The 26,146-nt window shown below is 40.7% G+C and overlaps 3 protein-coding genes, 1 long non-coding RNA gene, 1 other non-coding gene and 1 pseudogene across 15 annotated transcripts in view; 3 read left to right on the top strand and 3 right to left on the bottom strand.

The window, feature by feature from the left end:
- Window positions 1–521, bottom strand: part of ARNT (aryl hydrocarbon receptor nuclear translocator) — a 70,163-nt gene extending 69,642 nt beyond the window's left edge. For 3 of the 7 annotated variants that reach the window (XM_077842371.1, XM_077842373.1, XM_077842374.1), the window contains exon 1: window positions 329–519. In XM_077842371.1, coding sequence (XP_077698497.1) covers window positions 329–353 — 25 coding nt within the window. In that variant the 5' untranslated portion in view covers window positions 354–519. Of the gene's footprint in view, window positions 1–328 lie in introns of all 7 variants that reach the window. The other 4 variants (XM_077842377.1, XM_077842375.1, XM_077842369.1 and 1 more) reach the window with 4 other exon arrangements.
- On the top strand, window positions 470–19,272 carry CTXND2 (cortexin domain containing 2). Of its 4 annotated transcripts, none has more exons than XM_077842389.1 (2): window positions 470–722; window positions 18,857–19,272. In XM_077842389.1, the coding sequence occupies exon 2, from the start codon at window positions 18,930–18,932 to the stop codon at window positions 19,095–19,097; it is 168 nt and encodes a 55-aa protein (XP_077698515.1). In that variant the 5' UTR covers window positions 470–722; window positions 18,857–18,929; the 3' UTR covers window positions 19,098–19,272. The 4 variants fall into 4 exon arrangements, with proteins under 4 accessions (XP_077698515.1, XP_077698517.1, XP_077698518.1 ...); XM_077842391.1 differs by lacking the exon at window positions 470–722 and adding an exon at window positions 7,058–7,165; XM_077842392.1 differs by lacking the exon at window positions 470–722 and adding an exon at window positions 8,630–9,034.
- On the top strand, window positions 7,221–8,388 carry LOC144324604 (SKA complex subunit 2 pseudogene; annotated as a pseudogene).
- LOC144281479 (U6 spliceosomal RNA) lies at window positions 14,918–15,020 on the bottom strand. Its single transcript, XR_013349995.1, has one exon. It is a non-coding gene; the product is annotated as a U6 spliceosomal RNA (small nuclear RNA).
- Window positions 17,209–26,128, bottom strand: LOC144280387 (uncharacterized). The gene is made up of 3 exons (XR_013348794.1): window positions 25,904–26,128; window positions 18,882–19,068; window positions 17,209–17,632 (listed from the first exon to the last, which is right to left on the bottom strand). It is a non-coding gene; the product is annotated as an uncharacterized LOC144280387 (long non-coding RNA).
- The window catches only part of SETDB1 (SET domain bifurcated histone lysine methyltransferase 1), a 31,910-nt gene continuing 31,470 nt past the window's right edge, over window positions 25,707–26,146 (top strand). The window contains exon 1 of one of the 2 annotated variants that reach the window (XM_077842367.1): window positions 25,707–25,822. The gene's annotated coding sequence lies outside the window, so the exon portion shown is untranslated. The other variant, XM_077842366.1, reaches the window with a different exon arrangement.

Here is a 26,146-nt window from a genome sequence, read left to right as displayed (position 1 = left end):
TGTGCATCAAGCAGCTCAAGTGGGCAGAGCTCAAGGACCACATCACACAGCAGAATGCGGCCAGGACAGTGGAGGCAGGCCAAGCCCAACCAAGGGAACCGCTCCGACAGAACTCGCCCCAACGAACTCCCTCCCTCCACCTCTGGTCTCCCCAGATCCCTAGGGCCGGCCCCTCCCCCCGCCATTCCCCTCCCCCACCCGTCGGCCACCTCCGCTAGTCTTAGCGCCCTCAGCCCCAACTACCGCCGCTCAGCCCTGGGTCTCCTCAGCAGCCAACCCCTTCAGCCCCTCCTCCTTTTAGAGGCGCCCCAGTCCTCCGTCTACTTACCGGGGTTAGCAGCAGCCGCCGCCATGGCCGTAGATGCCAATGCCGTCGCACCACCCCCCGAGTGGGAGGAGCCGCCGCCACCGAACCGGGGGGGAGGGGGAGGGGAGAGCCACTCCCCAGACGCGGCTCCCTACAGCCGCCACCGCTACCGCGGAATCAAAGATGGCGGCTGCGGTAACACACACCCCGCCCCGACAGGCCCCAGCCTCCGGAGGACGGACCCCGCCCAAAGAGTGGATGGAGTCATTCCCTCAGAGCCCGCCTCCTCGGGGCAACTGACCAATGAGAATGCAAAAGGCAGGGCTGGCCAATGTGCCCGCCAGTCCATTGGAGGAGAGCGGGCAAAAAAGAAGTCCAGCTGTCTCTCTCTAATCCCGCCTCCTGTGCGTCAGAGGTCAGTGATCGAGTGACGTAGGCGAAAAACATTTTTACTCAAAAGCTTAGCTAGGTGGTAGATTTTTTTTAAGATCTTATTTATTTATAGACACAGAGAGAGGCAGAGACAGAGGGAGAAGCAGGCTCCATGCAGGGAGCCGGACGCGGGACTCGATCCTGGGCCGCCAGGATCACACCCCAGGCTGCAGGCAGCGCCAAACCGCTGCGCCACCGGGGCTGCCCTAGGTAGTGGATTTTCCTGGCTGAAAACTGTGCAGACGATTTGTTTCGTAAACCCTCTTTAGTGGCTCTAATGCTTAAACTTTACACAGTGATTTGTAATCCTTTCTAGAATTTTTTTCCTCCATTAAGGACCTTTGTCCCTGGTGAAAAAAAAGACTCAATAATTTTTGAGTGCCTGGTATGGAACTGGTCGTGTAAAACAATCTGGGCGCTTAAAGTCTGGTGAGAGAGGTACCGACAGCCAAAACAAAAGGCATTGTATAAAGAAGGTATTCTGATTAAGAGTGGGATGACTGCCATTGGTCAATGATAGGGACATAATGATGGGTTTTTGTAGGGAAGTAATAAGATGAGGACTGAAACAGATTTTTTTAATAATAGGAAGCACTAAGCATTCGTGCCAGACACTATCCAAACTGCTCTGTGTGTTTACTCATTTAGTTCTCACAACACTGTGATGTAGATTGTATTATTAATTCCATCTTGCAGATAGGAAGAGAAGCAAAGAGATTAAGCAAGTGATAACCAGCTAGTAAGTAATGATGTGCAAGGCAAACTGAAGAAGTCTGACTCTAGGAACATATTTTAGCACTACAATATACTACCACCTTACTTATCTTTCACCTATTGTTTAATATCAATTTAATTCGAATTTTAACAAATTCCATTATGCTATTGAGTATATCTGCATTCTTATAGATTACATACGTAATACAAAGATTACATTGATCCATTTCTCTCCTTATCAGTAGTTTATCTCCGCTGAGGTATTTTAACATAATTTGTATATTATTATTTACATTGTTAAAATTATTTTTTCTTTGTTATTTTATTGTGTTGTATTTCCAATTCATCAAAAGAGAAAAAGCATCCACTCTAAAGAAGTACATTGACACATAAGAAGTAATGATGAAAAAACTAACAAGTACAGAATTTCAATTCAAAATTATGAAAAAAAAATTATGTAGTAAAAGTAGCTATTAAACAAGACTGCAGTTTAGATATGGACTCGAGTTTTGTGCCTTTACATGTGATAAGTTCACCCAAGCAGCGATGAATAAATAAAAATGTAAATACAAAGTATAATCATGAATACCTATGGGGTTCTTGAGTAGCTCAGCCAGTTTAGCGTCTGCTTTCAACGCAGATCATGATCCTGGGAATCTTGTGATCAAGCCCTGAGTCGGCTCAGCCTGCTTCTCCTTCTCCTTCTGCCTTTCCCCCTACTCAGGCGCTCTCTCTCTCTCGCTCGCTCTATCTCAAATAAATAAAATCTTTTTTTAAAAAAGGAAACCACAACTATGATTATCTAAAAATTGGATTTTATTGGACCAACAATCCTTTTGTCCATTGCCCACTACAAGTATTGTCAAACCCTGACTCCAAAAGCCATCAAAACTTACAAGTCATTTTTGAACCAATTACAATAACCTCATTACGTTATAAAATGTATTTTTCCAGAATGAATGCAAAATAATGTTTTCCATTATGAAATGGATGAGTTTGTGGATAAAAAAGATCAAGTTACATCCCTGGTTAAAAAATGGCAAAAGTCATTTTGTTTCAGTGATACAACTAGCTACAAAGTTAACAAGTGTTTTGCTTGGAGAAAGTATAACAAGCCATTAGCAAAAATCCATGATCAAACACCACAAAGAATCCTGGGATACAACATGAAAAGGCAATATTAGCCTTGAATTTGCTGACAGTGGACACCAGGATGTACATAATATGAATCACTTCACAGCATATATGTAGTACATAAGGAAAAATGCCCAGAAACTTATTTGGTTTATCATTCAAAATTGAAGTTACACTAATTCTAAGACATATATGCACCTCTATGTTTACTACAGCATTATTTATAACAGCCAAGGTATGGAAGCAACTCAAGTGTCCATCAATAGATGAATAAAGATATGGTATACAATGGAATATTACAAAAAAAATTGAAATCTTGCCATTTGCAAAAACGTGAGTGGATCTAGGAGGTAAAATGCTAAATGAAATAAGTCAGTTAAAGACAAATACCATATAATTTCACTCGTATGTGGAATTTAAGAAACAAATGAGCAAAGAAAAAAAGAGACAAACAAAAACACTCTTAAAATGTACAGAACAAACTGATGGTTGCCAGAGGGAAGGTCATTGAGAGGGTGGGGGGGAAATGAGTGAAATAGGTGAAGGGGATTAAAAGTATAACTTACAGTGATGATCACTGACTAATGTATAGAATTGTTGAATCAGGGTGCCTGGGTGGCTCCGTCAGTTGAGTATCAGCTCAGGTCATGATCCCAGGGTCCTGGGATGGAGCCCCCATTTGGGCTTCCTGATCAGCAGAGCCTCTGGTTCTCCCTCTACCCCTACTCCTGCTCTATCTCTCTCTCTCTCTCTCTCACTCACTCTTGCTCTCTCTCAAATAAATAAATTTTTTAAATCTTAAAAAAGAATTGTTGAATCACTATATTGTACACCTAAAATAACATTGTATGTTAATTATACTAGAATTAAAAAATAAATGAAAATTTGTTTAAAAACAAAATAAAAATCACACATATACTTTATACATTCCTATAGTTTGATATATATCATAATAAAGACAAGAAAAAAGAACTTTTGGAAGGATACATGGAAAACCGTTACCTATACTTAGTTCTGAGGCAACAAATTGGAATCTAAATGGAAGAAACACTTACTTTCCACTAAAATTTTTTTGTAATATTTCAAAGGTAAAAAGTTTATATGTAGGTTGGGAGAACGCTAAGAGAAATAATAAAAATATTGACACAGTAAAAAAGAAAAATAATCGAAGTCACAGAAGAATATTTTCATTTAGAAAATTTTTCTTTTTCTTTATGATAGTCAGAGAGGGGGGGGGGGGCAGAGGGAGAAGCAGGCTCCACGCACCTGGAGCCCGACGCGGGACTCGATCCCGGATCTCCAGGATCGCGCCCTGGGCCAAAGGCAGGCACCAAACCGCTGCGCCACCCAGGGATCCCTAGAAAATTTTTCATTTAAAAAATAATTATTTGGGGATTCCTGGGTGGCGCAGCGATTTGGCACCTGCCTTTGGCCGAGGGTGCGATCCTGGAGTCCCGGGATCGAGTCCCGCGTCGGGCTCCCAGCATGGAGCCTGCTTCTCTCTCCTCCTGTGTCTCTGCCTCTCTCTCTCTCTCTCTGTGTCTATCATAAATAAATCTTAAAAAAAAAAAAAAATAGGGATCCCTGGGTGGCGCAGCGGTTTGGCGCCTGCCTTTGGCCCAGGGCGCGATCCTGGAGACCCGGGATCGAATCCCACGTCGGGCTCCCGGTGCATGGAGCCTGCTTCTCCCTCTGCCTCTCTCTCTCTCTCTCTCTCTGACTATCATAAATAAAATTTAAAAAAAATAAAAATAAAATAAAAAATAAAAAAATGTTTAAAATAATAATAATAATTTGATGATGTCTGAGAAAGTTTGAAAAAAATATCTTGAGATCAGCACTGAAGGAGTTGTAGCTTTAGGTGTACAAAAGCCATTATTCCTACAATAAACAAAATGTAGTCCATTTTCTGTTTTATTATTTATTTATTTATTTATTTTTTATTTATTTATTTTTATTTATTTTTTATTGGTGTTCAATTTACTAACATACAGAATAACACCCAGTGCCCGTCACCCATTCACTCCCACCCCCCGCCCTCCTCCCCTTCCACCACCCCTAGTTCGTTTCCCAGAGTTAGCAGTCTTTACGTTCTGTCTCCCTTTCTGATATTTCCCACACATTTCTTCCCCCTTCCCTTATATTCCCTTTCACTATTATTTATATTCCCCAAATGAATGAGAACATATAATGTTTGTCCTTCTCCGACTGACTTACTTCACTCAGCATAATACCCTCCAGTTCCATCCACGTTGAAGCAAATGGTGGGTATGTGTTCTTTCTAATAGCTGAGTAATATTCCATTGTATACATAAACCACATCTTCTTTATCCATTCATCTTTCGTTGGACACCGAGGCTCCTTCCACAGTTTGGCTATCGTGGCCATTGCTGCTATAAACATCGGGGTGCAGGTGTCCCGGCGTTTTTTTTAAAGATCTTATTTAGTTATTCTTGAGACACAGAGAGGCAGAAACACAGGCAGAAGGAGAAGCAGGCTCCGTGCAGGGAGCCGGATGCGGGATTTGGGACCCCAGGATTACCACCCAGCCCAGCCGAAGGCAGAAGCTCAACCCCTGAACCACCCAGGCGTCCCTCTATTTTCTGTTTTATTCAGAGAACAGTTGGTAGCCAAAGAGTTTTCCTCCTGATTCTGATAAAGCATAGAACAAATTAGTACGAACTGTAAAAATAGTAAAATAGCAGCCAGTAAGCATAATCTTTGAGAAGAAATAGGTAAATTTAGAAGACTGCTTTTTCTGCAGTGAAGTAAGGAGACAAGTAATGGAGAAGATGCTCTCACAAGTTTTTTAATAAGGGCTGGAGTAAAAGATCAATTTTCTACTATATAGATAATACCAACAAAAAATATTTTTTTAAGCACTGTTTTCATTATTTTTATTAATTTGAATTGATTACTTCAAGTTCTAAATGACATGATTTTTTGGTTTCCAAATAGTTATCTAATTAGATGGTTTGAACATTTAATTTTTCTTCATTTGCAATCCAAAATAGTTACCTGAAGGAAAAAAAAAAAAGTTACCTGAAGTTTGCTATCTCTATTTGTGTGCGTTTATTTTTAGTGTTTATTGATTTTCTAAGCTCTTGGGCACAATTTTCTGGAAGAGTTCATACTGTCATGATACAGATCAAGAGAGAACTTCTCTTTTGTGGTGCCAATTCTGATAAATGCCATGATTTTTAATCTTGGGAACAAAGTATCAAAGTATCAGGATTTTGTAAGAAAACCAGATTGTTATGCAAATGCCTTGATTGCCAAGAGCTTATTATTTCCCAATACATGATTAATTTTATTTCTTCATCAGAGAAAAAAATGAATGACACATTATTGAATATATTTTAAACCACATCAAAGCTGAATGGGGGAAAAATGCTTTCAGAAGTGAGTGTAACCAATGCAATTAAATGCAACTTTGTTCTCTCCCAACTTGAAACATTCAATTTCGAAGTCGCTGTGTGTCCTTCTATAGGATCTAGAAAACTACTGAAAGCTGCCTTCAATTAAAAATTATCTGCTATACTAGATACACGTTAGATCCAACTCTTCAGAATGATCTGGTAGCCATAACTCATTGCAGTACCCGACAAACCTGCTGTGAATTCAGATTTTCTAATTTTAGTAGAAATGAAAATTAAGAAGTTGATGAAGAAATGATTTATTGTGGGGGGCTTGGGTGGCTCAGTAGATTGAGTGTCTTCCTTTGGCTCAGGTCATGATCCCAGGGTCCTCAGATCTAGCCCAGTCTCATTGGGTTCCTTGATGAGTGGGGAGTCTGCTTCTCCTTCTCCCTTCCCCTTCCGGCTCCCCCTTGCTTCTGTTCTGTCTGTCTCAAATAAATACAATCTTTAAAAAAAACAGTAAGAAATGACCTATTGTACAGTTCCAGCTTAGCAATAGTAAAGTTACTATTTTTACCATTAATTTTTAAACTATTACAAGTTGTTTCCTTACCATAATCATGATGGTAAGGCAGTTTTTTAAATTATTTAAAATGGTGGTCTGCAAATGCACCAGTTTTATTGTCTCCAGATAGAGTTGCCAGATTTAGGAAATAAAAATACAGGTTGGCCAGTGAATTTAAATTTCAGATAAAAAATAAAAAATAAAAAATAAAAATAAAAATAAATAAAATAAATTTCAGATAAACAACAAGTGATTTTGTTAGTATAAGTATGTTCGAAATATTGCATAGGAAATATTTATATTTTTAAAAATCATCTTTTCTCTGGAAGCCCTACTTCTGGATGTTAATTTTTTTTTTTTTTTTTTTTTGATGTTAAAATTTTAAGGAAGAGTGATCCAGGTTATGGGGCGAGTGGTTTACTAGAAGAGAAAATCCACTTAGGTAAATAGCTACTGCACAAATCCAGGGGAGCAATTACAAAGATCAGACATAGGTCAATGAAACCCAACAGATAATGATTGCCATAAAAATTGTTGTGACAAAATAACAAGGTTTGCAGTGGAATTGTATGGATATGGAGTGAAAAGAAGTTGGGATGTCAAAGAAGGCTTTTGGATGATATCAACAGAAACTGGTGCTAACTGGAAGTTCAGGTTTGGTTGAAATTTGTTTGTTGGATTGGTTGGTGGGACACCCAGGTAAAAATGCTTATTAAACACATGAAATCATAGGGCTACTGCCCCAAAGAGAGGTTGGGATCTAGACCTAAACTTACGCAACAACTGCAAGAGACTGTGGTTGCAGAAAATGATAGTAACATAGTTAAAAGATACAAGCAAAAGGACACAAAGAATGCTTCAGGAAATGCCTGTTTCAGGAGTCTGAGGAATGTCAACTATTCAAGATGGAGACAGAGGTCAATTAGATGAGACTGATGTTCCAGAAAGCTAACTCTGATCTGGATTACACTCAGTACAAGCTGGAATATGAAATGAAGACTAATTTTTTTTAATATGTATTAGCTCACGAAGGTTCTTTTTTTTTTTAATTTTTATTTATTTATGATAGTCACAGAGAGAGAGAAAGAGGCAGAGACACAGGCAGAGGGAGAAGCAGGCTCCATGCACCAGGAGCCCGACGTGGGATTCGATCCTGGATCTCCAGGATCGCGCCCTGGGCCAAAGGCAGGCGCTAAACCGCTGCGCCACCCAGGGATCCCGAAATGAAGACTAATTATCCTGATTTAGCAGGCAAGAAAAATCCAGTTACACTCTTAAAGGAATTGTTAGCAATAAAGTCTCAATATAAAACTTTGCATCCATGCTTTAAACCAATTACTGCTAAGCAGAAAGAGACTAAGAACTATGTTTGTGCTACTGTCCTTAAGAATATGACCATTAATACGAAAACTGCAAAAGCAAACAGACCTGGAGTTGTCACCATGGACTAAAGAAGAGAAAACTGCAGAAGAGCAATTAAAATCTCACAGGTCAGACTTATGAAGAAATGGACTTGCAAAAGATAACTCTCATGGAGATTAGATCCATTCCAGAAAAAATTAGGAAAGTGCCTTGTTAGCACTTGATGACTAAAGGTGGGAGTATGGCAAAGAAGAAGGATATTTGGCTTTACTGACTAGATAATTGATGTCTTTCACAAGAAAAGAGAACATAAGAAGAGCAGATATTAATTAATAAAGTTCAGCCAAATGGATGTAATGGGAATAAAAGGATTTTTTTTATTTTTTATTTTTAAGATTTTATTCATCCATTCATGAGAGACACAGAGAGAGCGAGAAAGGCAGAGGCACAGGCAGAGGGAGAAGCAGGCTCCATGCAGGGAGCCCGACATGGGACTCGATCCCAGGACTCCAGGACTCCAGGACTCCAGGACTCCAGGACCACGCCCTGGGCCAAAGGCAGGCGCCAAACCCGCTGAGCCACTCAGGGATCCCTAAAAGGATTTTAAAAATATATGCACACACACTTAGTCTTATAATTTCAGACAAGGAAGTTGGGTTGTTGGTTTGTTTGTTTGTTTTTTTTTTTAATTTTTTTTTTAATTTTTATTTATTTATGATAGTCACAGAGAGAGAGAGAGAGGCAGAGACACAGGCAGAGGGAGAAGCAGGCTCCACGCAGGTACCCCGATGTGGGACTCGATCCAGGGGTCTCCAGGATCACACCCCAGGCTGCAGGCGGCACTAAACTGCTGCGCCAACGGGGCTGCCCCGGCAAGGAAGTTTCTTAACACTATTTTGCATCTGTTTTTGTATAATTAGTATAATATAGATGTCATGGCCCATTGTAAAAGAATAGTTATGTACACTATCAAAGTGAATGAACATGCTTTGGAAATTAAAAGATAGAAAGAAAAAAGAAAAAGAGAGATAAATTCCAGTTTCAAATGACAGAAGGAAGAGGTAATCTGGAAAGAGCAGAGCAATGGAAGCCAAAGGAGTTTCAAGATAAAAGAGTTTGGGTAACAGCATCACATGTACAGAGATGAGGAGCAAATCTAAGGTGAGTAGATGGAGTGGAAACCATAGTAAAAGGGAGTGAGAAGTGCATAGAAAGTGAGTAAATATAGGAAGATAGCATACAACAGTTTTTCAAGAAATATGGCAGTGAAGGGAATGTAATCAAATGGTACCTGGGATGGGGGATAGGATGGGGTGGGAATAGAAAAATATGTCTACAGACTGAGCTTGTGAAAAGGGGCAAATTAAAGACAAAATATATATGCCCAAGAAAACAAGTGAGACTGGTCCTGGGGGAAACAAAGAGATAGGTTAGGGCTGCGTGTAGAAGTATTACTCTCAGAAAAACCAAGGCACCTTTCTAGAGAAAATGTGTAGACATTTTGGAGTGGAAAAAAAGAAGTTGACAACTCCTGTGCAGTGGCTTTGATTCTCAATGAATAATAAGTCAAACTCCTGCTGAGAATAAGAATAAGAGGTAAAAGTGATGTTGGTTCTAGCTATAGAGCTGTGGGTAACTTGGGGAAGTGTATAACTAAAAATGTGTAACAAATAAGATTGTCTAGGGATCTCTGGGTGGCGCAGGGGTTTAGCGCCTGCCTTTGGCCCAGGGCGTGATCCTGGAGACCCGGGATCGAATTCCACGTCGGGCTCCCGGTGCATGGAGCCTGCTTCTCCCTCTGCCTGTGTCTCTGCCTCTCTCTCTCTCTGTCACTGTGTGCCTATCATAAAAAAAAATAAAAAAAATTCAAAAAGATTGTCTAATGCTCTGAGACCCCTAAGTAAGAGGGCATAAACATTCATGAAACTACAGAGCATTGTTATTTCTTTCTCTGCCAACATTCAGAAGCTAGAGGAAAGGAAATAGAGGAATTTACCCAGAATTAGATAACTGATTGACAAATTAGATCAGTATCTTGGGAATGGAAGATTCTAGAGATGCAGAAGAGAGGATGAGACTGGTTAGGGAAACAAGAGAAGCTAGAAAGTGGTTAATAGGCTGAGAAGAGAGGTTGAATTCTGGAAACTGATGTTGATAGAGAGCTATTTCAAAAGTGAGGAAGTGGGAGTGGCAAAGGATAGGAACTAAGAACGTGTATCACAAAAATTATAAGTAAAAATAGATTGTTGGGGCTCCTGGGTGGCTCAGTTGGCTGTCTGCCTTCAGCTCAGGTCATGAAACCAGGGTCCTTGGAGGGAGCCCTGCATTGGGCTCCTTGTTTGGCAGGGAACCTGCTTCTCCCTCTCCTACCCAATAGTCCTTTCTCTCACTATCTCTCTCTCTTTCAAATAAATAAATAAAATATTTTAAAATGTTTTTAAATAATAAAATTAAATTAAAAATATGTAGTTAATATATCTGTGTGTATGGGTGTATACATGTGTGTATATACATATTTATATACATAATTTCAAATCAATAATAAGAGATGAATAGCCCAATGAAAAGAAGGGAAAGGAAAGGTACAATAAATCTGAAAAAGATATACGGACAGTAGAAGCTTAAATACCATAGTAGTTAGGGAAATGCAAGCTTTTAAAAACTTTTGGCTGGACAAATATTTCAAAGATTAAAAGAACCAATGTAGCATTATGAAAAAACAGGCATTTTTGTACCTATTTTGCACATTGCAATAAACTTTTTAGTGTGTAATTTGGCAATACCTACTAAAATTCTGATTATATCCTACAACCCAATGTTTATATTTTTAATATTTTGAGGAATATATTTCACAAAAACATTTCCACAGGTGCTCAGAGAAATATGTGCAAGGATATCCATTGCAATGTTGGTTCACTAATAAATGTGAAACAACACAAATGCCCTCATTTCTTCCACACAATTTGCGATTGTATGGTCAGGGGCAAGAGAAATTTAGAAACTAAAAATATTTTTAAATTGCTACATTTCATATTATTTGGGAAAATCAAAATGAGAACTGGGATCATACCATATTCTCTATTCTGTCCCCAGCATCTAGCACAGTGGTTGACACACAACAGGCATGCAGTAAAATTTATTAAATATAGAACTTTTTCAGGAGAGTTACTTTTTTAAAGTAATTTACTTTTTAAAGTAATAAAAATTTGAAAATGTAACTAGTATTCAAAAAGAATTTTCTAGTACATCATATGTGCATGGTATAGTATGAGCCACCTAATTCCTCATCTTGGAGCCCTGGAGTATGTCCCTCCAGAAATATTCTGTAAATTTATAGAGCATATATACATACAGACAGAAAAGGGTGCACATGTGCTCGGACACACACATGTCCTATAGAAGTCTTTTTTTTAATAAACCACATGAAACCTTAGAGGAAATTGTAGTAAATTTTGCATTTAAGGCATATGTGAGTACTGATAATACCTAATACTAAGTGAAATAGTTTTGACTTCTTTTTTTAAAGATTTTATTTATCTATTTATGAGAGATACAGAGGCAGAATCATAGGCAGAGGAGAGAAGCAGGCTCCTTGCAGGGAGCCCGATGTGGGACTCCAATCCTGAATCCCAGGATCACGCCATGAGCCCAAGGCAGACGCTCAACCGCTGAGCCACCCAGGCATCCCAGTTTTGACTTTTCTGATTCAAATGTTCTAAGTAAATTATTTTTGAGGAAAGGGAATTTTGAGCTTCACCGATCTTGTTGACAAATAGTTCTTAAATTTGAGCAGACGTGACAGTCACCTTGAGGAGCTGGTTAAAGTGCAGATACAGATACCTCCAAAGTTTCTGATTCATTAAGGCAGGAATACAGAACCAAAAATTAGCATTTCTAACAATTTCCCAGGGGATGCCAGCAATCCAGAGAACTATCACATAGACCAAAAAGCTGGCTCCGGACTCATCTTCTACCACTCATGTGATATACTGACAAGGTATTACTTGAGCAGTTAACCTTGACCACCCCTAGCCTGGCAGAGCTGTGGAAATATTCTTCTACTGACCTGGGCTCCAATTTAATCTAGTGGGATCATTTTCTCATTCTCTATGGGAGTGTCTGAAATGTGATCCTGTTTTAGTTGAACTATTCATGAAGCTTCTGAGTGCAGCGTGGGAGTAGGGAAGGGAAAGAGTGACCAACCACTTGCCTTTTTGTAAGAGGGGGTTGATAAAAATGGGGGAGGCTGTCAAGAGATGTGCTAGAGGAGGAGAAGACTGCCCCACCAACAGCCAGTCTCGGATATCTCTCTCTTAAAAGGTAAATAACTGTCCGTGGTGTTTGTTGTTCTGGTGAAGTTTTTATGGGAATAATTCCAGCAATCCTTCTGAGTTTCATAGCACTTCTCTACAAAGTTGGGAAATACTTAGGGAAATGACTGAAGGGAAATAAAGAACTTTTGTTTTCCTTAGAGCTTTTCTGGAAAAGTGAAACTTTAAGGAAGAGGCACAGTGTTGTTTTGAGGCAAACTTGGGGGAGCCTCTGTCGATCCTATTGCCTAGAGGATGTCTTTGATTTCAGGAATTAGAGGAAGAGAGCTTCCTTTTTCTATTTCCTCACCATCACCTCTCCTGTTAGAGTGAACTTCTGGCTGGGAGAGAAAAACAGGATCTTTTTTAGGTGTTTTTTTATTTATCTTTAAGAAGCTTGGGCAACAAATGGGGGAAATGAAGTGATCTGGGAAGGCAACACGGGAAAGGAAGAGGGGATTGATCTTTCTGGGAAGTGTCTAGTGAAAGGAAACTCCCACTGTCGATTTACAATTGCAGGAGCTTGGCGCAGTGGTAGTATCATAGCCAATGAGGTTTATCTGAGGCGCAATTATTGATGATTTATAATTGCTGTTAGTCTGTTACCCTATTTTAGCAGTACAAGATTTTACACAAGCCACTCGATTCATGCCCCACTTCCCTTTCCCGACTTTAGTCCGGAGCAGACCTGCTGTTTATTTCAAACAAAACAGAAACCTGAAGAACCACTAAAAAAAAATTCTAGAATGGATCTTCACTTTGGAAAACAGATTTCGGATTTACCATGGTATCTGTCACTTGACTGTCAGAAAAGTGATTTTGCCGAAGGGGTCTGAGAAGAAAGAAAACTGAATATACAAGGCTCCAATAATTTGTGTTTTTTTTTTCCATTCTCAAAAACTTCTTACTGAATTTTGTATTCAAAATCTTGCATTCTTTTTCTTAAAGAGAGACCTCCAACTTATATGAACTTCAGGATGTATAAAACCTAGAATGTGGGACGCTTGGGTGGCTCAGCGGTTGAGCATCTGCCTTTGGCCCAGGGCATGATCCTAGAGTCAAGTCCCACATCCGGCTCCCTGCATGGAGCCTGCTTCTCCCTCTGCCTGTGTCTCTGCCTCTCTCTCTCTCTCTCATGAATAAATAAAATCTTAAAAAAAAAAAAAAAAAGACCTAGAATGTGACCCCTGCCTATGAAAATAAGAGCCAAGAACATGCATGACCTATTTGGAACCAAAATAACATCAACTTTTTTTTCTCTTTTTTAACTTTTCCAATAGGAATTCAATTTACTTTCTGAGATGGAGAGAGGAAAGATATCAGCCTAACAGTAGAAAAATTAGCTTGGTAGAATTTGGCAGCCATGAGTGAGAAGTTTGAATAAGTAAACTAGAGACCTTAGATTCAAAGTTCAGAAATTCAGTTTGGTTTTTTTTTCAAAGATTTTATTTATCCATTTGACACAGAGAGAGAGAGAGAGAGCATGCGTGAGCACAAGCAGAGTGGGCAGCAGAGGCAGAGGGAGAAGCAGGCTCTCTGATGAGCAGGGAGCCAAACATGGGGCTCAATCCCAGGACCCTGGGATTATGACCTGAGCCCAAGGCAAATGCTTAACTGACTGAGCCACCCAGGTGCCCCCAGAAATTCAGATTTAATTAAACAGGGAGAAGAATCATATATGACTTGATGTTTTCCAATTTCCAGATACTGAAGGCTTTCCGTCTCTCTGCAGCATTTGAGGCTGTTGGCCACCCTTCTTCCTTGAAATTCTCTCATCTGTTCAATTTCGTGACTCCACACTCTTCAGATTTTCCTACTTATAACTATTCCAACTGTGGTTTCTTGATCTCTTTCCTTTGACATAAAAGCGAGCATTCCATTGTTTCAAATTCGCCTTTGGTCATCTCATCCACTTCTATGATTTCAACTTCCCGGCACTTGGGTGACTCAACTCTAAAGATCTTGCTTTTCTTTACTCAGTCCCACATTTCTGCTTCCTGAACATATCACACTAGTACCTTTAAATTCAACCTACTCCAAACTGAATTCATCATAGTCCCTTAAAATAGCTGTTAATTCCTAAAATAAATAATTCTATGAATGGTAACATTTTTCTTTTATCCATCCAAAGTCAAACCCCAGAGTTTATCACTTCCTTCTTCCCTCCACTATATGTCCATTTAATTTATAAATCATGTCAAATCCTCTTTCACATCCATTCCTTCCTTTTTGTTACTATATCATCCCAGTTTACACTTCTGTTGCCTCTCATTGAGACTGCTACAACGCCTTCTAATTGTTTTCCACCCTATGGTATCTATTTCCTGTCTCCAATATCTTTTACACACTGTTGCCAGTTATCTTCCTAAAATATGGCTTTGATGATTTACCTTCCCTCATCAAACATGATTTGAGTATGCTTAACATGCCAGGCACTGACATAGATATTAATTCATTTATGTAGGTATACTAAACACGTACAATGTGCCAGCCCTGTCCTAGACACTGAAGCTATGCCACTAATGAGACACAGACCTAATGCTTACAGCTTACATTTCAGTTAGAGTCAGCAGTATGCACAGTAAGATATAGCTGCTGCTCTCATTTATCTGTTCAAAATCCTTCAGTGGTTCTCCAAGTCTGGAAGAATTAAATTCAAATTCTTTATGCAGATTTTCAAGGCTCATTATGATTTTTTTTTCTTCCAAGTTTTTATTTTAAATTACAGTTAGTTAAACCAATGGAACGATTTATGAATTTGTGTGTTATCTTTGTGCTGGAGCCATGCTAATCTTCTCTATATCATTCCAATTTTAGCACAAGGTTCATCATGATCTTATCTCAAGCAATAGAAGGTACCTAGATGAATAATCTTGAGTTTGTGTGGGTTTTCTATTCTGTATTGGGCACTGTGATTTTTTTATTTTATTTTATTTATTCATGAGAGACAGAGAGAGGCAGGGACATAGGCAGAGGGACAAGCAGGGTCCCTGTAGGGAGCCTAATGGTGGGACACGATCCCAGGATCCCAGGATCATGACCTAATCCAAAGGCAGATGCTTAATCACTGAGCCATCCAGGTCCTCCTGGGCACCATGTTTTAAAGAGGATATAGACACACTGGATCTTTTCAGTGGAAAAAGACTAGAGTGATAGACTATATCCTCTGAGAAATTATTAAATTATAAAATGATTAAGGAAATCAGTCAACAAGTACTTGATAGCTATCTTCAAAACCTGAAAATCTTGTGTATGCAAAAGATATGTGCTACTCTATATGGTTCTAAGTTAAAAGTAGAGCAGTGCTAAAGAAATGGATTAGCCCCAATGTGAAGAACTACTTTTATTATTGCGACATTATTTACAATAGCCAAGATATGGAAGCAATCCAAGTGTTGCATGGATAAAAAGGAGGTTGTGTATACAACATATGGTTAAATATTACTCAGGCAGAAAAAAATAATGAGAGCTTGCCATTTGTGACAACATGGATAAAAGTAGAGGATATTATGCTGAGGGAAATAAGTCAGAGAAAGACAAATACCATATGATTTCACTTATATTTGGGATCTAAAAAATGAAACAAACAAAAAGCAGAAACAGATCCATAAATACAAAGATTAAAAAGGTGGTTGCCAGAGGGGAGGGTGGAGAGGGGATGGGCAAAATGAGTGAAGGGGAGTGGGAGGTCCAGGCTTCCAGTTATGGAATGAATAAGTCATGGGGATGAAGGGCACAGCACGGGGAATATAGTCAATGGTATTATAATAATGTATGGTGACAGATGGCAGCTGCACTTGTAGTGAACATAGCATACATACAGAATTGTTGAATAACTACACTGTATACCTGAAACTAATATAACATTGTGTGTCAACTATATTTCAATTAAAAAAGAAAGAAAGAAAAAATAAGTACTTTTAGAAAATGGGCCACCTTGGAAGATAGTCATTTCTGGCCCCTGAAGGCCCCCAATGAACTCACCCAAGTAGTTAAAGCAGGGACTTCCCAGGAATGATTAGAAGGTTGGTGCCATAAGATGACTACAAGTCATCCAACTATGAAATTCTATGATTTTATAACTTTCACTTTTATGCAATGTGAGCTCTACCATAAGGAATTAAGCAGAGAGACACAGAGGGAGAGAGAGAGAGAGAGAGGCAGAGACACAGGCAGAGGGAAAAGCAGGCTCCATGCAGGGAGCCTGATGTGGGACTCAATCCTGGGTCCCCAGGATCACGCCCTGGGCTGAAGGCAGGCACTAAACCGCTGAGCCACCCAGGCTGCCCCCAGCCACCACTTTTAGAAAAATTTCTATGACTAATATACCCCATCTGAGTTTGTTTTTTTTTTTTTTTTAAATTTTTATTTATTTATGATAGTCACACAGAGAGAGAGAGAGAGAGAGAGGCAGAGACACAGGCAGAGGGAGAAGCAGGCTCCATGCACCGGGAGCCCGACGTGGGATTCGATCCCGGGTCTCCAGGATCGCACCCTGGGCCAAAGGCAGGCGCTAAACCGCAGCGCCACCCAGGGATCCCCCCCATCTGAGTTTGTTCATCAGATGAGGGTCATACTCTACACCCATGAGAAGCAGAGTGTTCCTTCTGACATTGGTTTCCACATTAACAAACATTTCTTTTTTTTTTTTTTTTTTTTTTTAAATTTTTTTTTTTATTATTATTTATTTATGATAGTCACACACAGAGAGAGAGAGAGAGAGGCAGAGACACAGGCAGAGGGAGAAGCAGGCTCCATGCACCGGGAGCCCGACGTGGGATTCGATCCCGGGTCTCCAGGATCGCGCCCTGGGCCAAAGGCAGGCGCTAAACCGCTGCGCCACCCAGGGATCCCCCAACAAACATTTCTTACTGAGTGCAAGCACTAAAGTAATCTATGCTGTGAGAAGTTTAAAATATCAAAACATTTAGATTTTTGACCTCTAGAAGCTATTGGGAAGCAAGAATTCCTGTCCCCTTCAAGGTCCTTCTAGCTGGACTAAGAATCAAATTGACACGAGACTGATTAACAGGAGAAAAATCAAATTTAATAGGTGTACATACAGGGACTCCCTATAGACATGGAAATTCCAAAGACAGGCAAGATGAGATATATATGTCATTCTGAACTACAGAGAAGGGAGTAGGGGGCTGGGATTTCAGAGGAAAGGAATGCACTTCAGAGGGTGATAAAAAGAGCGGGTGTTTGGCAATTAGATGATTGCCATACCATACAGATGGGTCACTCAGACAAAATTTATCTCCCTTAATAACCCTTATTTTGGGAAACACCCCCAGATTTAGAATTTTTTGTGTGGTTAAGAGAGAGACAAAAGCTGTTCTTGAGGCTTCAGGGTCTCAAATGCCTTCAGTTCTGAATGATGCATATGCCAAAGTGACACATGGGTGCTGGGGGGAGAGGATTGCTGTCCTGAATCCCTTCGAAGCTCCTATGAATGAGAGAATATTGGGTTAGTTGTTGCCTCATGCGTCCTCCACATTCCTGCCAGTCTGGTATTTCTAACACAAATATCTAACAGTATAATTTCCATGTTTAAAAGCTTTCCAAGGGCAGCCCCGGTGGCGGAGCGGTTTAGCGCCCCCTGCAGCCCGGGGTGTGATCCTGGAGACCAGGGATCAAGTCCCACGTCAGGCTCCCTGCATGGAGCCTGCTTCTCCCTCTGCCTGTGACTCTGTCTCTGTCTCTCTGTCTCTCTCTCTCTGAATAAATAAAAAAGTAAACTTAAAAAAATAAATAAATAAATAAAACTTTCCACAAAAATAAAAATAAAAATAAAAGCTTTGCGGGTGGCTCAGTGGTTTAGCGCTGCCTTCGACCCAGGGTGTGATCCTGGAGACCTGGGATCAAGTCCCGCGTCGGGATCCCTGCATGGAGCCTACTTCTTGTTCTGCCTGTGTCTCTGCCTCTCTCTCTCTCTCTGTGTCTCTCATGAATAAATAAATAAAATCTTTAAAAATAAATAAATAAAATAAAAATAAAAATAAAAGCTTTCCAATGGCTCCCCATTGATTGCAAAGTTCAGTCCAGAGTCTTTAATGTGCCATAGAATGCCCCTAATGAACTGGCCTAGGCTATGGCTCCTGCCTATTCTTCAATAGGAGAATGCATCCCAAATACTTAAATGAGCACTTACTGTTTCTCAAACATACTCTACTGTCCTCCCTGAAGCGTTCATGTTTGTACTTGTGATATCTTCTCTTGTCCAGCTTCTCCTCTTTCCCACCTTGATCTGTCTGGTAAACACTCATTCTCAGGCCTCAGTTCAGTTCATGTATTTGCCTTTTCAGTAAAACCTGCCTTGAGTCTTCCCTGTGGGTCCCTTTCCACTTTTATCAGCAGATTGCTATGGGATTATTTGTTTTCATTCAGGAAGTACATTTTTTATTTTTCTCTGCAACTTTTTTTTTAAAGATTTTATTTATTTATTCACAAGAGACACACAGAGAGAGGCAGAGACACAGGCAAAGGGAGAAGCAAGCTCCATGCAGGGATCCCAATGTGGGACTCGATCTCAGAACTCTGGGATCAGACCCTGAGCCAAAGGCAGATGCTCAACCACTGAGTCACCCAGGTGTCCCTAACATAATGTTATTAAGAAAACACATGCATACATATATGAACCAATAAGCTTGTTTTATCCTCTTTTGTCTAGGAATATGACAAACCTGAAGATATACCTGAAGAGGTAGCTACAGCTAAACAAGGGTAAAGAGCTGTGTGTTCCCATGGATGATTCAAGCCTGTCAAGCAGTGTTGACGTAGACAAAGCCTTCGCCATTGCCTTTGTTGTTCTTCTGTTTCTCTTCCTAATTGTGATGATTTTTCGGTGTGCCAAGTTGGTGAAGAATCCTTACAAGGCCAGCTCTGCAACCACAGAACCATCTCTGAGCTGAACTATGAAAAAGCCTGATACACTCCCCCTCACAGGAGGCTTGAAATCTTCTATACAGATATTTATGACCCAGACTTTATATTATTTCATCATTCTTTGTGTTAGCTTTCTCACTCTTGCATTCCACAATAGGCACATGAGGGTGGGTTGAAAATAATTAAAAGGATGAAACACAAGCCAGTTTACATTGTTCCTATTCAGGGAAATGGTTTCAAAATGGGACTGAGACAGGTTGAACTCATTGATTAAAATAAGGCCATGGGTTTCAATTCTTCAGTATCAAATATCCTTAAGATAGTTGGATATAACTGTATGATATAATTTAATATAATGAAGCTTGGTAAGGACCATTTAAAACTAGTACTCCTAGAGGCAGTCTTAGCAGATTCCTTTAGTTGTGCAAATACAAGGCCAGCAGGAACCAACTGTCCTATGATAAGAGTCTAACAGGACTTTAAAAAATAATAATATATATTTTTAAATTTATTCATTTATTTGAGACAAAGAGAGAGAGAGCAGGGTGGGAGGGAGCAGAGGGGGAGGGAGAAAGAATCTCAAGCAGACTCAATGCTGAGCACAGAGCCCTACTCTGGGTTTGGGGCCCACAAGGGACTCAATCCAAAAACCCTGAGATCATGATCACAGCCAAAACCAAGAGTCAGAGGCCCAACCAACTGAGCCACCCAGGCTCCCCTAACAGGACCTTTGTAGTGTATGGGTTTTGTAAAATCTGCTACTCTTCTCAAGTATGCCGAGATCTGCGGTAGAGGAGGAGTAATTTGCCTTTAATGAATACCTTAATCTTTCTTACCCCACATTTCCTAATCTATAAAATAACATCTAGTAGATTGAAAAGGGGCCCTCCAGGGGATCCCTGGGTGGTTCAGCGGTTTAGTGTCTGCCTTTGGTCCAGGGCGCGATCCTGGAGTCCCACGTCAGGCTCCCGGCATTGGCCTGCTTCTCCCTCCTCCTGTGTCTCTGCCTCTCTCTCTCTCTCTCTCTCTATGTCTATCATAAATAAATAAATCTTAAAAAAGAAAAGAAAAGAAAAGAAAAGAAAAGAAAAGAAAAGAGAAAAGAAAAGAAAAGAAAAGAAAGGGGCCCTCCAAAAGATATGTCCATGTCCTCACCCTTGAAACCTAAGAACATGACCTTATTTGGTAAAAGGATCTTTGCAGATATAATTAAGGATCTCAAGATAAACTCATCTGGGATTATCTGGGTGAGCCCTAAGTCCAATGACAAATGTCTTTTATTAAAGACAGTAGAGAAGGGACGCCCGGGTGGCTCAGTGGTTGAGCATCTACCTTTGGCTCAGGGCGTGATCCCTGAGTCCTGGGATGGGGTCCCATATCGGGCTTCCTGCATGGAACCTGTTTCTCCCTCTGCATGTGTCTCTGCCTCTCTCTCTGTGTCTCTCATAAATAAATAAATACAATCTTAAAAAAAAAAAAGACAGTAGAGAAGATACAGAGAGACAGAGGCAAAGGCCATGTGAGGAGAGAGGAAGAGATTGGAGTCATGCAACCACAAACTAAAGGACCTTTGACTAGAACCACCAGAAGCTGGAAGAGGCAAGGAAAGATTCTCCTCAAAGCTGTTGGGAATACAGCTCTGCCAACACCTTGACTTTAGATTGGTAGCCTCTAGAAGTGTGAGAAAATAATTTCTGTTGTTTTCAGCTAACGAGTCTGTGGTAATTCATTACGGTAATCACGGGAAACTCATGTATTCACACACAGTGATGATGGTGGTGGTTGTCATCATCATCCCAGGGATCTTTTAAAAGGAAAGAGAAGGAAATAATAATCTGTACTCTCCAAAACCTGAAGTTAGGGGAATTTGGTAGAGTAGACTATGGCCAACCAGCAGGAAAGCCTATGAGAGAATTCACTAGAAGGAAAGAGGGCATCTTGGCCACTGACCAAGGCCCACCACTGAAGAGGATGGAGTCTAGCACAGTAAGTGATAAAGACAGTGATTGTAAAAGCTCTCAGGCTCAGCCATGCTGGCCAAATATCCTGGGCAACAGTATGAGGATGTGAATCAAGAGAACCATAACCTTGGAATCTAAATATGGGGCATCACGTGTGCTTGTGCAGGAACTTGGACCAGTGTGCAGCCATTACATAAGACACATATTCATGGACCAGGCTGAATGAGGTTTTTGGGTTTTTTGGGTTTTTTTGTTTGTTTGTTTTTTTAAGATTTTATTTATTTATTCATGAGAGACCCAAAGGAGAGGCAGACACATAGGCAGAGGGAGAAGCAGGCTCCCTGTGGGGAGCCCGATGTGGAACTTGATCCAGGATCCTGGGATCGCGACCTGAGCCAAAGGCAGACAATCACTGAGCCACCCAGGCATCCCTGAACCAGACTTTAACAGCAGTATGGAAACATAATGGTATGGAGACATAAACCTATCCATGCACTGTTAGCAGAGACTTGATAATTATTTCTGTTTCTGACTCCTGCAAACAGGACTGCCTTGGCTGGAGTAAGTCCCCAGGGTTATTTGAAAACAGAGGCAGGGGAACCAAAGCTTTGCAATGGGGTACTAGACCTTACCTTCACTAGAACAGAGGGTGCTATATTGGTTAAAGTAAGGCAAGAAAGAGAGAAAGAAAGTTTATTTGTACTGTTTTGATAAAAAAAAATTTCAGGACAAGGGGAAGGTCAAGGTAAAATGAAAGCAGATGAAGATTGATGTAAGTACTGGAAAGCTACCATGTATTCCCTCCAGGAACTGAGATAGTCACCTTTCCCTCACCCCTTAAAATAAAATGCAAGTATACATATGATTAATGAGAATATCAATAGGCAGCCACTAGAGAGTCACAGGTTTGACTGTTAACCTGAGTTTCTACAGTAACTTAAGAAAAAAAATGCATTAGTCAGAAGAAGTGGATTATCTGTGGAAGACCAAAAAATGGAGGACCTACCCAAGGCAAACCCACAGGGCCAATGTGAAATGCTGTTCAGGGGGGAAGGCAGTTTAGCCATGGGTCAGTAGAATATTTCCAGTCCCAATAGCTAGATGATCCCTGGTGTGTAGATTCAGGGAGTTGCAACCCACATACCTTGGGTTTCTCTGTTTCGATTTGGTTTGATTTTTTGGGAGGGAGAGGTCTCTCCGGTTTTATTGCTCATATTATCTCTGTTAATCTGATGCCCTTAAACATTCCTTTCACTCACCTTAAACTGGCAGCTTACAAATCCAATTGGTTTGGGAAATCTTATTGGCCAGATGCTTTCCAGTGTTTAAAATCTACAAAGTGGGATGCCTGGGTAGCTCAGCGGTTGAGCGTCTGCCTTTGGCTCAGGTCCTGATCCCAGAATCCAGGATGGAGTCCCACATCGGGCTCCTTGTGGGGAGCCTGCTTCTCCCTCTGCCTCTCTCTGTGTCTCTTATGGATAAATAAAATATTTTTTTTAAAAATTAAAAAAAATAAAATCTACAAAGTGTGTGTGTGTGTTGGGATCTATATGTGGTTTTTTGAGTCAACATTTAAAATTATTATTACAAAAGGAGTAAATGTACACAGTAAAAACAATTTTCAAACATTACTGAGGGTAAAAATGCAGAAAATTCCTAGATACTGTCATGTTTCCCAATCCTTCTATCTGGAGGTAACTGCTGCTAAGGTAGTTTGTTTTTATATTGTAGAAGTGTGTATTTTTCCAAGCATGTTCCTTTTCATTTAATTTTTAATGTAATAATTTTGAATAAACTATTCACTTTCATGTTTCAAAATTCAAAAGCTATAAAATAGTGTACCATGAAAACCCTTACTCCCATTCACATCTGCTACCTTCCAATTGCCCTCTTCTCAATCAATATTAATCTGTGTTCTTCCAGTGATCTTTTATGTATATGAAATTAAAAAATGTTTAAAAATGTATTATTTATACAAATAAAAGTGTGCTATATATACTGTGTTCTATACCTGTTCTTCTCATTTAATAACATTTTTTTAAAGATTTTATTTATTTATTGACACAGAGAGAGAGAGGCAGAGACACAGGCAGAGGGAGAGGGAGAAGCAGGCTTCACGCAGGGAGCCAGATGTGGGACTCGATCCGATGTGGGACTGCAGCCTGGGGTGTGATCCCGGGTCTCCAAGATCACACCCCAATCTGCAGGCGGCGCCAAACCGCTGCGCCACCGGGGCTGCCCTTAATAACATTACTTAAAGATTACTCTCTACCAATGTTTTTTTTCAAAAACATAGTTGAAGAGTATTCTGTTTGGGTGTGCCATAATTTGTTTAACCAACACCTGCTGATGGAAATTTGTATTGTTTCTAAATATTTTGCTATTTCATGCAATGTTGCAGAAGACAATTTAGCTCTTACCTCATATCAAAGGTATGCATATTGAAATACATGCATTTCAAAGATAGGGAGTTTAATTCCTAGAAGTTGAATTGCTCATTTAAAAAGTATTACAGGGATCCCTGGGTGGCGCAGCAGTTTGGCGCCTGCCTTTAGCCCAGGGAGACCCAGGATCGAGTCCCATGTTGGGCTCCCGGTGCATGGAGCCTGCTTAAAAATAAAAAGTATTACAGAGGATTCCTGGATGGCTCAGCGGTTTAGATCCTGCCTTAGGCCCAGGGCATGATCCTGGAGCCTCGGATTTGAGTCCTGCATCAGACTCCCTTATGGAGCCTGCTTCTCCCTCTGCCTGTGTCTCTGCCTCTCTGTAATAAAAAGATTTTATTTATTCATCAGAGACAGAGAGAGAGAGAGACAGAGACACAGGCAGAGGGAGAAGCAGGCTCCATGGAGAGAGCCCGACGTGGGACCAGATCCCAGGTCTCCAAGATCACACTCCGGGCCAAAGGTGGTGCTAAACTGGGGAGCCACCCAGGCTGCCCTGGTTTATACCTTTTAAATGAATTTAGGTGCGGTTAGTATAAAGACAGCTGAACAAATTAAAGTAATGATGAAATAACGTGGTAGTCAATTCTGCTGGTTCATCAAATACACACAGTTCTTTCTCTTTCCAGATATGAGACATGACTGTTCTTCCTGGCCCCCTTGTGATTGGGTAGGGCCTTATGACTCAGTCAGACCAATGAATTGTAAATGCAATAGTCCTGAATCACTGTAACTGCCAATGTGAGGCCCACTAGAGATCTCTCTTCCTGTGGTCTGACTTACTCATCAGCCTGGGTTCCTGAGCAGTTATCCTAGCAGAGCTCCAAAGTCAACTTACTAGATATGATTATGTAGCATTAAGCAAGAAATACATGGTTTTTGTTTTAAGCTTTTGAAATTGTTTGTTTCTACAACACAGCTTAGTCTATCCTGATGCAGATACTATTTTAAGACCTATAGAATTCTTTTTTTTTTTTAAGATTTTATTTATTTATCCATGAGAGACACAGAGAGAGAGAGAGGCAGAGTCACAGGCAGAGGGAGAAGCAGGCTCCATGCAGGCAGCCTGATGCAGGACTTGATCCCGGGACTCCAGGATCATGCCCTGGGCTGAAGGCAGGTGCTAAACCACGGAGTCACCCAGGGATCCCCTAAGACCTATAAAATTCTTAAAAATTAAATAGTCAACATCCAATCTTAATGAGGGTGTGGGGAAACATATGTTCAAAGATTTGCTAGTGGGAATAAGAATGGTTTCAACATTTTTGAATAGTAATTTGAGAGTAGATTCTATTAAAATGAAAAAAAAGTGTATATCTATTTTTATACTCAGATTCCATTTTGGGGAATCTCTGCTATAGAAATGAAAGTACTACTTCAAAATGTACTGTAATGTACTGTAATGTAAATGGAATATCTAGATGTAGTAAGAAGAAGGTGGGGCCACTGTAATGTAACATAAATGATGTTAATGTTTATCATTTTATTATTTGTAGTAGCTAAAAACTGAGAACATCTTTCTAAAAATTATTTTGCCACACTATGAAGTATTGTGCAATTGTCAAAAAGATAAATGGTATAGTTTTTACTGACTTCAAGGGATGTCCGTATGTGAAACCAAAACAAAACAAAATCCATATTCAGGGTTGCCTGGCTGGCTCAGCTGGCAGAGGGTTGTGAGTTCAAGCCCCACCCTGGGTGTAAAGATTACTTAAAAATAAAATCTTAAAAAAAAAAAAATCCACATTCACGACTGTATACATACAAGCCTAGAAAACTAATTTATTTGACCTCAAAGCAGCAGGAACAATAAGTAATGGAAGGAGGAGAGGATATTGTCACATTTTTCTTTTCAGATTTTGAGACAGAGAGGAACAGAGGGAGAGAGACAAGCCAACTCTGTGAACACAAAGCCCTACTCGGTGCTCCAGCCCAGGACCCTAGATCACAACGTGAGCTGAAATCAACAGTTAACCCACTGAGCCACCACGTACCCCGCCTTCTTCTTACTACATCTAGATATTCCTCCATTTTTTACAATTTGTACCACTTGTGTAATAACCGGGTGAAAAAAAAAATCTAAATGTAAGTGTTCGCCAACTGAGTCTTTACAAAATAAACTTAATACTACTGCCATTACCTGGGGTTGGGGGAAGAGACACAAGACACAATATTCTCCAGGCCGGCGCCTACTTCACCCGGCCAGTTGCCTCCCACGTGTGCCGGGAAGGCTCTGCTTTGACGCATGCGTGCTTGCGGGAGTTTGCCGGGCCTTGGAGGGGCGCTCGGAGGCTTTGGGTTTGACCCCGTCAGGCCACCGTCGCGGCCACCGGAACGGCACCTGAGGTTTGCTTCCGGGCGTCTCTTTTGCTTCCCTTTCCCTCCCTTCCTCACGCTTATTCCCCTCCCCCTGCTCCCCTTCCTTACGGTTTGGTTCTCCCCCTTCGAGGCCGACCCCTGTGTCTCCAGTCTGGGGTCCGCTTGGTGAAAAAGAACCGTTGTAGCTGGAAGCAGGGAGGTGTGGGAAATACTGTTAACTGAGGTATTTGGAGGCTAGGGGCCTGTCTGGAACGTTTTGTTTGTGGGAGGAGGTTGGGCGTGGGTGGGAAGGAAGTCTTCCCCGAGAGGCGAGCGGGGGCGGGGTTGAGCTGGGTTTGCGGGTGGGTGGGA

The sequence above is a fragment of the Canis aureus genome, chromosome 12, assembly GCF_053574225.1.
Source record: "Canis aureus isolate CA01 chromosome 12, VMU_Caureus_v.1.0, whole genome shotgun sequence".
Classification (NCBI taxonomy): domain Eukaryota; kingdom Metazoa; phylum Chordata; class Mammalia; order Carnivora; family Canidae; genus Canis; species Canis aureus.
The sequence above is the reverse complement of the archived record's forward strand: the minus strand, read 5'-3'. Positions and strand labels throughout refer to the sequence as shown.